Source organism: Oreochromis niloticus, linkage group LG19 (genome assembly GCF_001858045.2).
Source record: "Oreochromis niloticus isolate F11D_XX linkage group LG19, O_niloticus_UMD_NMBU, whole genome shotgun sequence".
Classification (NCBI taxonomy): domain Eukaryota; kingdom Metazoa; phylum Chordata; class Actinopteri; order Cichliformes; family Cichlidae; genus Oreochromis; species Oreochromis niloticus.
Genome location: NC_031983.2, coordinates 28070236 through 28087773, shown reverse-complemented (window position 1 = coordinate 28087773; position 17538 = coordinate 28070236). Strand labels below are relative to the sequence as shown.

The 17538-nt window shown below is 43.2% G+C and overlaps 2 protein-coding genes across 2 annotated transcripts in view; both read right to left on the bottom strand.

Annotated features, from left to right (window-relative positions):
- Nucleotides 1-6914, bottom strand: part of LOC100699833 (connector enhancer of kinase suppressor of ras 3) — a 44689-nt gene extending 37775 nt beyond the window's left edge. Inside the window, exon 1 of the mRNA XM_005477656.4 lies at nt 6669-6914. Within this exon, the coding sequence (XP_005477713.1) occupies nt 6669-6720 (52 nt within the window). The 5' untranslated portion in view covers nt 6721-6914. The remainder of the gene's footprint in view (nt 1-6668) is intronic.
- A 2144-nt stretch (nt 6915-9058) lies between these two features.
- On the bottom strand, nt 9059-17463 carry qpct (glutaminyl-peptide cyclotransferase). The gene is made up of 7 exons (XM_003446219.5): nt 17254-17463; nt 15084-15230; nt 14467-14748; nt 12325-12492; nt 11632-11731; nt 10273-10389; nt 9059-10191 (listed from the first exon to the last, which is right to left on the bottom strand). The coding sequence occupies exons 1-7, from the start codon at nt 17383-17385 to the stop codon at nt 10010-10012; spliced, it is 1128 nt and encodes a 375-aa protein (XP_003446267.2). The 5' UTR covers nt 17386-17463; the 3' UTR covers nt 9059-10009.
- Between the last annotated feature and the right edge of the window lie 75 nt (nt 17464-17538).

Below are 17538 nucleotides of genomic sequence, written 5' to 3'. Positions count from 1 at the left end.
CTATAGTGACAGGGGAAGTGGGAAGAGGTCGGTGACAGTGGAGGGTGGGAGATTTGGCGGGATTTTGAGGGAGGGAGAAACCTGGCTTATGGCCAGGTCAGGGGAAGAGGACACGAAAAGACTGAGAGCATCATTTGTCTGTCAAACAGAAGTCTGACGTTACGGCCAGGCACACGTTTGAAATAGAAACAGAAACATAAGCATGACTAGAAGCGATCGGCTTTCCCATAAATCAATTAAGGATAAAGGATTAATCGTGACTAATATTCTCTTTATGACAGAAAGGAGAACTTCAACAAATTACGCAACGCAAGACATCACTAGGCAGCCTACAGGCAGTGGGCAGCTGATCCTGTTCTCCCTGCTGCAAGGGGTGAGGGAGAGGGAGGGTGAGTCATCTTCAATGAAAAGATAGCACTGAATGACAGTGTGTCACCCACAGGCCAGGACAGGGCACCCGTGACGCACGAACACACAGCATGTGATCTGTGCTGTCCTTACATTCTGTTTCATGCTGTATGAAACAAATGATAGCTTCTTCTCACACACACTCACACACTCACACACACACACACACACACACACACACACACACACACACACACACACACACACACACACACACACACACACACACACACACACACACACACACACACACACACACACACACACACACACTCACACTTTACCGGTGAGCTTTGTTCCTACTCTTGCCAGCACCTGCCGTGCATCTTCCTCACAGAAAGAGTTGTTCCTGCAAATAATAAATGTGCTGTTGACTAGAAACAGCTGGAATAGGCTGTCATATACAAACAGAGAGGAAGGTCACGTGACAGAGTTTTCCCAGGTAGGCTGCACCACTGGAAACAAAAGGGAGGATCAACAGAATCTCCCCTGATTGTTTCTTCGGGTCCACAAATCTCTCAAAGAGGAGCCGCCACTCCCTGTCCAAACAGTCGAAGCCAACATTTGCTCTAAAATCTTTTGTACAACGCGCCGAGTTTGTGTCTGAGACAAAAAACAATGGTTGGTTCAGTATGTTGACTGGACACATGAGGATGAGTTAGAAGTATGATACATACGTTAAAAGCGATGACTGTTGGGTGACAAAAAAAAATAGTTGTTTTTCCCCCATTCTGGGATGGGGAAGCCCGGGGACAATGTGCAGCGTCAAGTGAAACTAAAGTCCTCGTCAGCTGGTGTAACATGTATGACTTCACTGCCATGTGTTTGTGGAATTTTTTGAAGACTCCCGAGGTGACTTTTTAGCGATGATAAAACGAAAACGGAGGCTTGTCACCTGATTATGAGCTTTTCTTAATAGAATAATAGAAATCTGCCCTGGAAAACTACGTATAAACAACCACAAAGACTTTAGGTGTTTAGGTGACTTTAGGAACCTTTTATTCATCTACCCATTCAGAGCTCATGGAGCCGCGCAGATAGTGGGCTCATTAATGCTTTAAAAACACAGACTGGCCCATTACTGCTGCCTCATCTATCGCCGCTCTCTTGTGTAACCAGTGAATGAGAGCTGACAAATTCAAAAAACCATCACAGGCGAGTGAAAACACAAACACGAGCACGGAGACCTAAAAAAATGTGCGTGGTGATACTAACACCTCTGTTGTGCATATATAAACAACAGTGGATTAGAAAAAAGATAGTAAGCAAATTAAAGCTTAGTCACAAGAATGTATTTCCCACAGGAATGACAATTTCATCCTGTGGGAACAGCTAGACAGGAATTCAGTCAGCCTCCACGGAGGACTAGTCTGAACATGCACTGATCTGGCTCTCACCCAAGTGCCCGGCTAAACCCAAAAGTAGGCGACAGTTCATAAAACTACAGATCACTTTATAATCATAATGACATTACACTCCATTAGAGTGTAAGCAGGTGGCAGGATGAAAGAGCTTTGTGTGTATTTGGTCAGCGAGGGGGACCGACCTGACAGGCTGCGGCATTTTTAAATCCGTTAAAAGCAACTGGTGGCCCCAAATGCAACAAAGGCCATGTGTGACCTGTTTGGACTGCTCATTCACAGAGCTGCTGGTTTGGTTTAGCAGGAGGGAGGGGAAATAAAATCACAGCACTTACATTCCTCTCATGTTCCGTGTTTATTTGAGCATAAATGCATTAGCAGTGCTTTGATAACAATATCAACCCAGGCACACACTTCCTTTCCACTTCTGTACCAGCGCACATCAGGTCCGGTAGCATTTACAGACATCACCGGGAACAATCGGTGATGGAATCGAACCCTGCACGAGAGGTCGGTCAACATGTGACTCGTAAATACACACTCGCCTGCTGCGTCACCTCAGGTTGGCGCTTTGAGTCCCGTGACTTAAGCATGGCACCTCACAGGCCAATGCTCTTAGGGCAGACTGAGGCCAAACGGCTCCTACTAAGCTGAGCTCATCAGGGAGATTTGCAATGCACATTTTAGATTTGAATGAAAAGCAAACTGGTGTAGCTTCGGGTTAGCTTGGACGTGGGGTTAAACTCGGGCTCCTCTCTGCTGACATTGTGAGAATTAGTTATAATGTGCTCTACATGCAAATGCAAACTGATATCAGTGCGCTGATAACAATCCCTTGACCTATAAAGCGCCGTACGCATGAAAGTATACTGTGTAAACACAAAGTGCCGGCTGCTGGTGAAGCTGCGGTCATTTTTAACCTATCGAGGTTTTATTTATGCAGCCGTCTTTTATTCAGACCAAATCAGTGTGTGAAAAACCCCGAAGCTGACTGTGTTTGTCACGTAACAATTAAGTCCCCAATGTTGGAGCTCCTGATGCTGTCAGGCTGGGATGCATGTGACAAAAAGGCCACAGAGGCCGTGACAGCAACAAAACCACTGCAGTGCCTTTGAATAACCTCTCCCCAGGGGGAATCCTCTTACAGCACTTCCCCTAAACGCTTTTCTAAAGAAACATCGTTATGTGTGCATCACTGGAACTCAACAGGTTAAACTTAAAGATGCAGAAAGTGTTAAAAAACAAAGGCGGACTTTACGGGAATTAAACAGTTTCACTTGAATACATCATCCCATCCTGTTACTTCCTTTTCAAAGTGAGGTCGTTAGAAGGAGCAGACAGATTTCTGCAGCTTACAGAATATGTTTGGATTAATCTGACACTTGTTCTCCTGATGCATATACACACAGTCGCTCCAGCGTAAGGCCTGCTAAAAATGGATTAATGATGCTTGTGGTGGCTATCCAAACATAGACTCTACTTTCCTGATAGAGCCGGCACTAAAACAGGGGTAAAGGATGCCTTAATAAGGGTGAGGTGTCTGGACAATGTCTGTTCTTGCTCTCATTTAGGAACTCTGTTTCAGCCAGATAAGGATCACGAGCCATCATTGCCCTCACCTTCCTATCCTCTCCAGAGATAAGGTTGCTGAAGGCACCCGTCAGTGAAGTTTCTCAACAATCCTTTTATTTTTCTCAGGTTCAAACTTGGTGAAAGACAAAAGCACATCGAGCACATGTTTGTCACCTTTCTGACAAGATAACCGCCATCTCGGCCCTTTGGTGGGAGACAGAACCGTGCTTGCACATGCTTGTCATTAAGGATGTGTTGATCTGATCTTTGGATAAGATATCCAAGTATTAGGTTGGTGGTGTTTCACTGCAGCTACACCCACTGTAGTCAAAGTGAGCGGACACACCTGAAAAGCTCCCACAGCGACGATGCTGTCATTGTCTTGTGTTGGGTTCACCACTTCTTTGGAAGCTTTTGCTGGACTTGATTTCACTTCAGCTGTCTCCTGTCTGCTCTAATCCACACTCGATAAGTGTGTGTGGAGCAGGTGAAGGATGCGCACTCAGACTGAGAGGACGTAAAGGAGAAACCAGCGTGAACGCGATTAACAGAAACCTAATGACCCTCACGCTGAGCTCAAATGAGACTAATGAAATTTAGAAGAATGAAGTTAAGGAAGTGATGCTTAAGCTGACCTGAGGCATAAAAGAATTGGTCTCGGTCTTTTCCACACAGTGAGGATTTACATCTTACTAATTTAACCTGGTTATCGGATTTTCAGGTTCTGGATCAGATTGGAAGTGGAAAAAAATAGGATCAATACACACTTGCTGCTACTCTTCTACCCACTATTGAGTAGATGAGCAAAGCTAATTATGGTACCTTGCTGAAAATAAGCCCATCACTGAAGTTTACATGTCCAACCTGCTTTACAGACACAGAGCTTTGAAATTTGATAAGCCAGGATAGATTTATGGAAAACGCTGCAGGACATTTAGGCTGTATCGCAAAAGCAAAAAAGCAAAAAGCAAAAAGCCACCCAATCAGACTGTATTTACAGATACACGGTTTCCTCCCAGCAACTGCAAGGTGGAAAAGTCAGGTGTAAGAAAAATCTGAATTACATCCTATTCAGGTGTTTGTATTTACTGAATACCACCTTCACTCAAACACTGCTGTTGTGTACTCAAGACTATATTTGGATAATGACTAGCAGCATGTCTAAGCCTTATTTCATTTCAAAAGCATCACGATGAGCTAAAAATGCATTTACTGAAAACATGGTGTGTTCTCAGGAAAGTGCGGTCAGTTCCCCGGGGGATGTAATCCCACACATGACATATGGCATACCAGTCACAGAGCACTGCAGGTCCAGCTGGAAGATCTTGTGGTGAAGCAAATGTGCTTCAGGACATATCCAGTCCCCACATAAAGAAAACAACAACAACAATGTTTGAATTGAAAGGGATCAACAGTGACAATAAACATCCACCAGCGACCACTTGATCCTCTGCAACAATGGAGGTGTTTAACAACAGCTTCAATACACAAGAGCAGTCCCTGTCGAGCTCGGGGAAACAGCCCGAGGCAAACGGGAGCAAAGGTCTGCACAGAGCTTTAATTTGGCTTCTGTCACACGCACAGCAACTCTGCAAACAGCCGTGTTCGCTGTTGGTGCGAATGGTCAACAAGCGGCCGTGACCCTGCTCCGGGCGTGCGCTTTCCTTCAGTTTGACGCCGTTTGGCTTTGGTATGAAAAGATTACACAAGGTTTCCTTCAGTCAAACAACACAAGTGGTTACATGCTGTGTTATGGCTGTGGACTGTGCAGCGGTCACTCAGGACACAACAAGGCCTTTTCTTCTCTGTGAAAACTGGTGGTAGCTTTTGGCCCTCCTTTAAAAAGGCCCTTTTCATTTTCTTTAACAAAGAAAATGTTGGCGCATGAGCACAGCCAACCCAGGAAGAAGTTTAAATGACCAAAGGAAGAAGTGCAATACTGTAGCGCTTCATTTTTTTTGCAGCTCTGACTGCTTAAATGCAGATCCACCTGCTTACAAAGTTATTGTCGTCTACACCGATGACAGCACCTCTGTGTAAATGTGATTTAGCAAAGCCAGACCACAGTGACCCTGGAAGCCTCTCAAGTAAAAAAACAAAACTTCATCAACTGCTTTTCATCCACCAGCTTCAGCATGGAGCACTCCCCTGAGTGTGTCAGTGCATTTCAGTCAGTTCTTCCCTTGTGATGTGTTTGCAGGAGTCTGCAAATCTAGTAGTTGGGACCTACAGAGACAACTGCTGAGTCAGATTTTCAGGTCACTGACAGTAGTGGGGCCCATATAGACAACTAATCCTCCACCCACAAATGCCCGGTCAGGCTCTTTTCACAGCACACATGGAAACTAACCCCTGACAATCCCCTTTAACCCCCAACTATAGATGCGCACTGGCAGGCACGCCTCATTCAGCAGTTAATACACCACCGCCTACGACCTGTTACATTTCCATAAAAATACAGAAGTTAGCTTTAACCCGGAGTTACAAATCAGTATATGAAAAAAGTTTCCAAATGTCCTTCAGGACAAAGACCAACGCTTTGATCCCATCACGCAGAGCCTGCGCTTCTTTTTCCTGGCTGATGAACACAAACTTCAGTGTCTGAGTTTGGAATGGCATCTCTGCAACTACTCCATCCACTACGTAGCTTCTTGCGCCGCACGCCATGCATACCTATGCTGTGACTAAAGTCCGGTTCAGAGAATATTTATGCAATTAGCACACCTCTCATTCCTCTCAAAAATTAGAAATAGAATTAATTTTTTTAACGGAGAAAAAAAGATCCGTGCAAATTTACAGACAAATTATTCGGACTTTCTTTAGAGATTTTAAAGCTCTAAAAGTCCAGAGTACAGTGACTGTTACACATCAATATTACTTCTGTTTAAATAAATAAAAAAGCAGCAGCACATAATGAGAGACACTTGGATCCTGCCTGTTTCTGACTTCGGGATTTATGACACCAAACTTTGGACAGTCAGTGTATTTAAAACCCAATCAAATACATTTCCTGTGTTAGCACAGTGACAAAATAAATCTCATTATCAAGTGTTATCAGTAGTACGAGCGGCATGTCAGGGGACAGCTTACACAGCCAAGTGTCATTTCTTTGTCCTTCTTGTGTAAGTGAGAGTCAAAGAAATGTAGTCCCATTGTTATGCGCCTCAGTGAAGGTATGCTGTCACGCAGTTTCTACGAAACTAAGAGGAGATAACCGAGGAGCGACTCTGCGCTGGGGCACAGAAGCCTTTAAACAGCTTCTCATTTTATGAAGTCAATGAGATTTTTTTAGACTAAAATCTACATTTTTCAAAGTGCCTCACTTGCCTTTCATCCAGTCGACAACTTGCTTTGGCGTCCACTTGGTTATCGGCTCCATGGTGTCTTCAGAATAAAATCAGAGAGAAAAATGAGCCGAAATGTGGCGGCGCTGATGAAGAACTCACAGAACCGTTTTCTGTCACATTCTTCGCTCCAGCTTCGCTCTCAGCGTCTGTTTGTGTTCACTAAATGAACAAGTGTGCGCACACTCGGCCGGGAGGCTGGACTGAAATCCCCCTCAGGTCCTCACCGCTCGGGTTGGATTAATGCTGCATTCACGTACTGCCGGGAATACTCGGAAAAATCACAGTTATTCCTTAAATGCCCAGTGAGCCCCGGGGGTTAATAAAACACTGATACACTTAACAAATATCACAGTTTATGATATTTTTACATAGTGCAGATTACAGATACCTTCACAATAGTGCTTACGTATCAAAAACTAATACCGAGATATGATTCTCGCCACCATCACATCATGTTTTTCCTTTTTCTTTCTTTCTTTCTTTCTTTCTTTCTTGTAATAAACCAATTTTACAATTTTCTAACCAAAAACCACCAGAACGCCTAAGAGGTGATTTGAATTTACGGTGAGTACCTGAACGCACCGTATGATGAAGGTAGTTTCCGCGTGTTCGCCGCCCTCATTTGAAAGTGGAGGCGTGTATATGAAACAGTGCTGACCGGTTTGTGTTGTGTTGCTTCAGGAGAAAAAGGGAAATACAGAACAATGTGCTGCGATCATAATTAAAATAGAACATTTTCGCCCGTTTGTGTTGAGCACTGCAAAGGCCTCATAGATATGATTAAGCTATTGTGACACTAGCTGAATTGGTTCTCTTATATTTGAAAGAGCAGTCACCAAAATACAACATCGTGAGACAAACAGGAGCAGCAGAGCTTTGCTTGTGCTTCCCTGGAACCTGAACATGACTCAGCACTGCTCTCTGCTGGTGTCTTGCTTCTTTGCAGCGTGCACTCTGCACACATCTCTTTATGCACATGCAATAATATAATTAATATTCCACATTAGCTCATTTAGAATGGACACATTTGTGCAGTGCAGAGAAAACGAAGTGCAGGCTACGTTGGGTCTGATAAAGGAATCAGTTACTTGCTATATTGTTCTTTTTCTCTCTAAAATTAGTTTAAGAGCAAAAAATGACTTTTTAAAAGGAGAATTTAAATGCAGAAAAATACTGTCAGGACTATGCTGACGGTTTTCCTTCAAAAATCTTATTTGTGATTTTCTTTTTTTTTGCTTGCATGACAGAACTGGGACATATAATATGTAACATGATGCAGACTGGGATTGGACAAAGCAGCTGGTTCAGTGGGTTTACAGTGCTGCAACAGGTGGACGCTGCACAACAGCACAGAAAGCGTAAAGGTCACATTATGGGGAATGTGTATATTTAAAAGTATGAGCCAGGGGACATATAAAATGTGACCGTTCCTGGGAAAAAAAGGTGCAGCATCGTGGTGGCTGCAGTACAGTGTTGCTTCTTTGTTGTGAAGTTGTGCAACCCTTTTGTGATTTTTCTTTTTCTTTTTAGCAGTTTATAAAACCTCTCAGTCAAACTCCAGCGAGCGACCTTACAAAGAAAACAGCGCTGCTCGCTTCTTTGTTTTCTAACAGTTTCAAACACACCTAGAAAGAGTCCGGGCCCTACCCATCAATCCACTATTGTGCAGCTGCACACTCTGCTCTCTAATCAGCTCAGATTAAAGCTCTGCTGTTATTAAATTGGGGCATTCATCAATTTGCTGTCACACATACACTGGATGCCACAATACACTGTTATACAACTCTCAATTTGCCTGGCCTTCTGTTCTTTGTTCAGACGTGCTGCTTTTCAAAATATAGTTTGAATCCAACCCCTCTCTTTGGTCCACATATAACTAAACATCTTCATCATCCCTGCATCATAAATATTTCTGCCTGCAGCAAACAAAAACCTCCTCGCTTCACATGTGAGTGGTCCGGACTGAAGAGGTTTTAGATGGTGTGGAGTTCAGGGGAGGGCCTCTCGACAGGGCCTCTCGACAGGATTAGGGGAAAGACTGGTGAAGCCGAGGAATGAAAAAAAGAGGGTTTGGTCTCGGTGATTTGGAAAGATGTTGGACTGGAAGGAGAGTCTTCAACTTTTCTTTGTTGCAGGTCAGAAATGCAGAGAAAGTTCACACATCCTTTTGCAAGAGTCCCCCGTAGATCATCCTCACAAGGGCCAGGCTTTAGAGAAGGAGCTGCAGTACGTACAGTAGTCTGGAGCTCCTCAAACACTTCAACACAGTTGTGGAATGATAAAAAAAACACAACTCTCTCCTTTGTTTTCTGAATCAACATTTATTTCAGTCTCCAAATACAGGAAGTCCAGTTTTGGCAGAGTATATTATTCTGGCATTTACATTAAAACCAAGCTAATAACGTCATATAAACAAAGACAGGCACATGAAACATCAGCACAGGAAGTCATCCACTTCACCTAAGATGAGAGGATATAAAAGGCTAAAGATGTTGTTTTAGTACAAATTAACCACACTTCCTGCTACTGACAGGTTTGTTCTCTAAACACCGAACAGGTTTAATATAGGAGGGGAAATTTCACACAGTGTGGCATGTGTGTCGCCATATACTCAATATGTTTGGTAGCAGCTGTGTGGGTGGTCTAACTATATTTCTCACACAGCATGCCCGACTGGGGATTCTGAATGTCATCAAATGACTATAAGCAAGTGTTTGAGGGCATTCCAAAAGCAATCCATAATGAAATTATCTCTAATTTAGATCTTAGCGGCTTCATTTACTTCATTGTTACTGAGAAAGTGTGTAAAATGAAAACTGTTTTTAACACGGCGCTGCTCTTATTTCGAGTTTTTGAGGCGTGGTAAAGATCCTCGATGTTAGTGTTGGCGCTGAGATGAATCCTCGCAGTATAAGGAAGGCCTTTGACTGATACAAAGAGAGCAGTGTTGCAGAAACACACTGATGGTCCTTTGTGCTCGGATTGTTGCTGGGGGCTTGAAATGAAGAAGCTATGAAGCCTTCGTCTCTCTGATGAGCCTCATCTTTCATTTTACGCGCATACGACTTTCAGACTTTCAAAATAAAAATGCAGGTTAGATCAATATTTCTAAAGATTATCTATGGAAAATGTTCTCTACAGCAGGCACCCATCTGATGCACATAATTTAACCCTTTTATCTCAGTCATTAAGTTAAGCAGTACATATGCGTCTCAGCATATAAATAGGGGTTAATGCAGTGTGTGCTCTCTGTCTTTAAAGTGGCAGCTGAGGATCTTTACTACAGTGAGACATCAAAGGATGAAGGGTTTACTGGGAGCTTTAGGGGGCATTCTGTGGATTTGATGGAACAGTGGGTCTGGCGCTGAGGTACTCCAAAACAAAAACCTGCAGGATCTTATTGAGGTTCTCAATAGTGGAGCGGTCCAGGTTTTGCTCGTTGTCATCAAACGTGTGCCACACAGAGGGAAAGGGGGAGGGGATAAGGTGAAGGACCCGAACACCTGGCAGAGAGGCACATTATGAGGCACAAAGAAAACAACAGTAAGGGCTGATGTGGTTGTTGTGTTTCTTGAGGGTCATACCTCTGTTTAGGAAAGGTATATGATCATCCAGCACATGGCCCACATGGTGATTTGGCCAGAAATACTGCACGCTGTTAGGATGGTCCACCAGCTGGCTCATGGAGTGAAGACGCTTTTCTAAGTTTAGAAAAGGCAGAGCAGAAAATAAAAAGTTCAAAGGTTAGTGAAAACACCTCACATCTTAATTATTAATAGTAAAAAAAAAAATCAACAATTTGCTGTATTTTCTTCTGTCAGCTACTCATCTGCCTCCGTTTCACCCTATTCCCCGCATCCTCCTCTATCACACCAACCCTCCTCCTTCACTACCTCCTCTCAGGTCTTCCTCTTTTCCTCCTGCTCCATATTTAGCATCCTTTGTCCTTTATCTCTCCTCTGCACATGCCCAAACCATCTCAGCCTTGTCTCTCTAATTTTGTCTCTAACTCCTCTCTCCCTGCACCATCAACATGGCTGTATCTGTCAAGGTACGGCTGCGTGGTGGCAGGATGTAGGACCCAAATGCAGGATTTACAACACGGGAAGTTAACTGAAAACAGCGACTTTATTGCTGGAAATAATTCTACACATTTACAGAAACCAACACCAAAACAAGGAACTAGAAATAAGAAACTTAAACCAAAAAACAAAGGAACTGGAAACCAGAGAACTAGAAATTTACAAGGAGCACAGAGGTAACACGCAGAAAAGAGGATGTATGACACGACAAAGACAGAGGAAAACACAGGGCTTAAATACACACGGGAGTAACGAGGGAATGGGAAACAGGAGGGAAACACAGCTGGGACTAATCAGACACAACGAAAGGGGAGGAAGCAAAACTGAATAGACTGAACACAGGACAAGGAACTATCAAAATAAAACAGGAAGCATAAGACCTTCACTGTGACAAGGAGACACGGCTGACAGGGAAGACAGATGACTAAACATGGAGACAGAACAAAACCTAAACTATAGACGTGACACACAAAACACGGAAGGCAAAGGAACAAAACCTAAGAACTCGGAATAACAAAGAACTTTGGAAGCTAGAAACACAAAAGACTAAATCCCGGAAAGCTCTAAATCTAAACACTGGGTCACCAGGCCCGGGACCGTAACAGTATCCATGCAGGTTAACTAGTTTCCATTAACAACCCAAGGCCCTTTAAGCCACAAACCCATGACTGTTATCACATTCATTTATTCATAATCTCATTGAAATGTTGCAAGTAAAGGATAATGTGTTACAAAGGTGAATAGCTTCTATATGGTGATGACTAATAAGACTCATGTAGCTGCTAATGATTGGTGATCACTCAAACTCGCTACACCAAAGACAGTATAATACATATAAAGCATTAGTGAATGATTATTCACCGATGTGCTGAAGTCTGGAGAGCCAGGCTGTTGTGCTTGGAAACTGGTTGCCAAAGCGAGGACTGGGAGCGCCGATCAGATCCAACAACACAAACAGATCCTGGAGGAGCAGAGACAGGACGGGATGAATGATGCCCATCTCTCATGAGAAACTCTGTCTACACACCCCGGCGGTAATTCCCCGTTAAGCAGCTCATTCCCATAATAATCACACCTCAGCGGTGCTGCTTTGAGGTGATTACATCACGTGCTCCATGGTGCTGCACATAAAACACACCTATCTGTCTTTCTGTCTGTCTGCACGCATGAACACACACGCTCACACACCAGCAATGTTGGGAAACTTTATCTCCCCAGTTTGCGGATAACAGTTATCTCTTTGTAGCGTGGATATGGACATATATGCCGAGTACAGTGACATCATACTTTTATAGAGCGTGTAATAACTTCTGCTTCATATAAAGCCCTCCGAGCCTCCCTGGTGATGAAAGAAGTGGCTGCGTAATTCTTTCAAATACAAAACTATTTAAGAAATGCACTTCAGTTGTTCGAGTGTGTAAGAGGAGATCAGGGCTAAGCAGATTGTACTGAAATTGATGTTGGCTAACAAAAGGATGATCTTGAGTGTGATTAAGTGATTATCCTAATCCTCCATGATTTGGACAGAGAAGAATTAGGAGAAGTAATGTTTACAATGCCGTGCAGTTGGTTGGTGTCTGCGGCTCCTGGAGGATGCGTGGTGGCCTCCATCTTCTGGGCAAGGTGGCGAGAGCCATACAGGGAGTCTGTGGCGGTCCACTGAAAAAGAGCCTCCTCCCCATCAAAGAAGAGTAACTGCAGGGTCAGGTTGGAATTTAAGCTCTAAACAGAGTAAAAACAAAAAACAGTAGAATTACTTTTTATCCAAGAGTTTTGCTGCCATCTAGTGTTGTTTTATAATACTTGACAGAAAACTGACAAAAATGTTTTTCAAGGAGAATATTCATTTTATTCTTTTGCGTCATTGCTCTTTTCTAGAACAGATTTAAAAAACACATGATTTATCAGCTCTCATATTGATTATGTGTCCTCTCATCCACAGAATGCATTTGAATTCAGTGCGCTTCCTATTTCCACCGTGACCTCTGTGACTGACAGTTCAGTGTGGAAAACACGTCCCCTGGCTGATCTCTCTGTCACAGACAATGTCACTGTCCGCCCAGCAGACAGGAGGCTGAGCTCAGCTGTGGAACAGGAAAAGGGCAGAGGAGCTAGCTGCATGAATGCTAATGTTTTTTGTCTTTTCTAATACATTAATACTGAAACGTGTATGTACTAATTAATTTAAAACATCCAAAATGTAACTTCAAATGTTGCTCTTATCCTCGATCTTGAGTTGTAGCGTAGACGCCAACAGGTTCACAAATGAATATAAAAAATATTTAGTGTTTGAAATGTGTCGGCTACATTTGAGCAACACCAAAATGCCTTTTTTACATCAGGCATAGGAAGCCAGCAGTGCTGGAGCAGTACCAATAGCTCTGGACTCACCTAAGTGGATTACAGCCTTCATCAGTGCTGGTTAACTCAATGTGGAGTTTTGCTGCTTTGACGTGTCATATCTCTGCTGTGAAGAGGGTCTGCATCCTCTTACTCACTGACTCTGTGAAAGCCCTTAGCAGATGGCACTGGGCAAATTCTTATATTTTCATCATGTAAGGATCAATATGAGCAGTGAATTGATCTTAATAAGTGTAAAACATAGAGCTGAAGTCTCATATTTTCCTTTTCGCAAGGGATCCTAACTGGTGTTTAAAATGCACTGGTGTACTGGTGGGAGCTGCATTACCACACAATGATGGGCAGCTATGTGAAGTCCTGTGAAACAGGTTATAGCACCACCTGTTGCGGCAATAACATGAAGTCTGTGGACATTTATTTATGCACAACTCACCGATGGTCCCACCAGAGCATTTCAGTCAGGACTTTGACTCGGCCATTGCACAACCTTGATTGTTTTCAGCCGTTCTGTTATAGATTTGCTGCTGTTCTTGGGATCATTGTCCTGATGCATGCCCCAGTTTGGGCTGAACTTTAACATTTAACATGCTAACTGAGGCCTGTAGAGGCTGAGCTAAAGCTCTGGGGTCTCTCTGAGCATTACACGGTCTGACCTCGCTTTGAATTTGGTGGGATGCTCCCTACTGGGAGGACCGCCAGCTGTTTTGAATGTTTTCCGCTTGTCACTAATGTTTCTCTCTGGAGAATGATGGACTTCCAATTGTTTGGAAATGACCTTGTAACCCTTCCCAGATTGATGAGCAGCAACAGTTGCTTGTCAAAGCTCATCGCTGATGTCGTTCATTCCTGGCATTGTGTTAATGCACACCTGAGTCGCTCACACTGATGATGATCAGTCAATCAAGTGTGACTGATTAGCAGCGCCTGAGCACTTGTCTCTTAATTCCTATATGAGGACGTAGTTTAAATAGTTTTTAACAGTGGTGTGAAATCTTTTTTTCCTAATAACTACAGAGCCCGGGTGTTTAAGATAAAAATATATTATATCAAAGTGCTGCGGGTAGGAAAATTGAATGCTCTTGGTCTTTTGTTGCCTCTGGCCAGGTTTTCTTTCAGCTTTCATTTGTGTTGTTGTTGTGTGATGTTGTGTTGTTCATCGTGATTCATGACCACAGTCAAGTCAGTGCTGATCACAACCTCTAAAACACACCAAACACATTACAGTCCAGCACCAAAAGGCTTGAGTTTCAATGAAACGCCTGTTACTAATAATGTATAATGTACCATTTTAGCTTACTGTGCCCTGCAGCTGTAAATCATGAGTTAGAATTATACCTTGTGAGCTTTCAGATCCAGATCCAGGGCTCTTGCCAGCTCCAACATCATGGCACAGGGAACGGCAGAATCAGTGGCTCCTTGGAACTCTCTTCCGTGCCATTGTGGTGGGTAGTACTTGGAGTCGTAGTGACAGGCTAGGACCAGGCGGCGTTTGGCTGATGGGTTCAGGGTGGCAATTAGGTTGGTGAAGGGCAGAGGTCCATATGGTGTTTGTGACACGAACTTATCCTCTGTAACGTCCCACTGTGCTCCGAGCGAACCGAGGGTTGTTTTGATGTGCTGCGGACACACGCAAAGGTTTTTATGTAATTTAGCCTCTCCTTCATCTTATCATCTCCTTACTACTTAGCTAACCCACTGAATATACTGACCTGATTCCTGTTTTGCAGAATTAAACAGCATTTTATGATTATCTGTTGAATTGTACTTACTACAAATGTGGAAAGTGTCCTCCCAGGTGTAAAACATAGTGTTTTTTGGAGGAAATATAACATTATTTTTACATTTTTCCTGCCATCCTTTTTGCAGAAATGTGCATGATAACACATGATGATAGTAAAGATGACTGTTCCTCTAGTTAAAGACACAGATCTGGTATCAGATTGTCAACTTACGTCCTGCACAGCCTGGCTGCCAGCAGACCCTGGATACCTGGTAACGAGCAGTGGTCTCAGGTCCCTCTGCCACATTTGCTCTACATCAGTGTGCGACAGGGCAGCGCGGATCTCATCCTGTGTTAGCGTGACAGCTGTGTGGTACAACTAGACAGCACCAAAGAGGCAAGAGACAAAATGAATGGATGCAGACAGCACTGAGTTCAACTGATACTTAAAATAAGTGGTTATGAAAAAAACAACACGAAACTTTTGCTCAGCAGTCCTACGGCTTGTTTTTGTTCATCACTGCAGAGCATAGAACATTCAGAAATAACAAGCAATCCATAAACATCTGGTTTCACTCAGCGTGTGCAATGGTACACTTTTTGCATCAGCAGCTGTTTAATAGTAGCAGAGAAGGCTGTGATGGATTCAAGTTAAGTAACTGTGTGGGTGACGCATAGACTGCTGTTGTGTCATAATCATACGTTCATCCTGTCATGTTACAGGAAAACAGCGCAACGATTGCAAACATGGGGAATTTGGATGTTTCATATATGCAGGAGGTTTGGGGGAGAAAGAATAAATGTCACTTTTTTAACAGAAAAAATAAAGAAAATATGAGCTATAAGTAACCCTGATCATATGGTAAAGATGTTAAATAAAAGACAGCGTCCATAATAAGCTGTGAAAAAAGCCTGCCGTGACACAAGAGCTAATTAGAGCTTTGAGAAGAGACACGTTTACAGAGTGGCTCCTTTACAAAAGCAAGCTTCTAATGAATGGAGAGGCGGCAAAGACAAGCATAGCTGTTAACATGGAATTACTCTTCTTTAGTAAAATGCCAGTGTCAGTTCAATGACTGCTGAATCACAGTCGTGGGCTAAAAAACGCATTGATCTTCCAATCAGTCCTGTTTCATTTGGTCACAAAGTTCACCTGCTGAGAAACACTGTTGTCCTGGCAACAAACAGGGAATCGGAGGGAAACAGCTGAGAGTAAATATCAGAGACCAATCAAAGCCTGTGTGCAGCTCCATTTTTTCTATTAGGCCCTCAGCTAGTACTTAATTGGGAATGTGGTGGAAACGAGCAGCACCCCGAGGTTATAAAATCTTTATATAGATTCAGAGCTTAAAGGAATATTATTAAGGTTATTATCAGTTGATGTGGTTATTACTCACTTAATCAGTTAGTCATTTATATTTATGTTATGTTTGTTGGAGTTGGAATAAATGACCGAAGCAACAAACTGACCGATTAACTGACTCTTTGCTTCGGCACTGCTACATCTGCAGAATGAACAACAACATTTGCTCTTCCTTGCAGACAACAAGGGAAGATACGTTCCTCAGGTCTGTTTATTTCAGCGGAGGCACAAATATTCACTTACAAAACCTGCTCTCAGTACGTCTGAAGCCCATAGTGGCTGACTCATACATCAGGCCTGTGTTTGCAGAGGGAAAACTATAATTATGTGGTCACACAGACTGAATACAGCCCTTCAAAGAGCTGGGGCTCACTGAGCTCATAGTGGGTTAAAAGGGGGTCCACTTAAGGTCTATAAATACCAAGACCCACAATTGGAGGATCAATGATGATGGCTGTGCTGCCATAGCAACCAAGCACAGGGGAGAGGAGAAGAAGAATATAGATGAAGAACATTTATGTCCAGGGATACCCTGGTGTTCCTCAGGAGAATTACACATCAGTGTTAAAAGCACAGGGGATTGTTCTAACGTCATGAATACATATTTCACTTAATTATAAAAATGTATCCGATTACTTGAGACCCTCTCCTTTTCTCTTATGGAGTAATGTAACAGCAGTAATGGTGCAGGTAACCACAAACAATATAATCACAATATAAAGACATTAACAAGCTAAAATTACTATTAATTTTTTTTCTACATGGTTAATTATTAGTCCCAAAACGATCAAATCATTCAGCACAGATTCTTTTAAACGATAAAAGCATCACAAATACAGGAAATAATGACAGTAAGCAGTCATGCTGGAGTCGAAAGCAGGTTACTGATGGTCAGAGTAAACACAGCACGTGGTAAGTTCTTATTTTAATGGTTTCATATTTGGAGCAGATTTCTCTCAGCGTTTAAACACATGACTGTGAGGCAGTACCACGGTGTATTCAGGCCCAGAACGTGAGCAGATCCTTTGAATATATTTACCTTTTCTTCCGTCCACGGGATTCCGTTGGTGTAGTGGATGAGGGTCACGCAGACAGCCACAGTGTAAAATAAAGACATTGTGGAGGCAGCGTGGCTTCGATCAGCCACTGATGTAGTCGCTCCTTTGCACATTCCTGTCTCTCCTCTGTGAAAGCTTTCAGATCATGTGAAGAGCAGGAGGGAGGACTCTCAACCGCAGCGCGTCACCGTCTGTGTGTGTGTGTGTGTGTGTGTGTGCGCGCGCGCGCTTTCCCACTCCCAGGAACCGCATGGGTGCCTGACACA

Excerpts from the sequence above, each read along its gene's own strand:
- qpct (XM_003446219.5), bottom strand. The coding sequence starts at position 17,385 with ATGTGCAAAGGAGCGACTACATCAGTGGCTGATCGAAGCCACGCTGCC. Across the intron at positions 14,749-15,083 it reads GCAGCCAGGCTGTGCAGGAC|CACATCAAAACAACCCTCGG; the intron begins GTAAGTTGACAA and ends GTGTGTCCGCAG. Across the intron at positions 12,493-14,466 it reads TGGATCTGAAAGCTCACAAG|AGCTTAAATTCCAACCTGAC; the intron begins GTATAATTCTAA and ends TACTCTGTTTAG.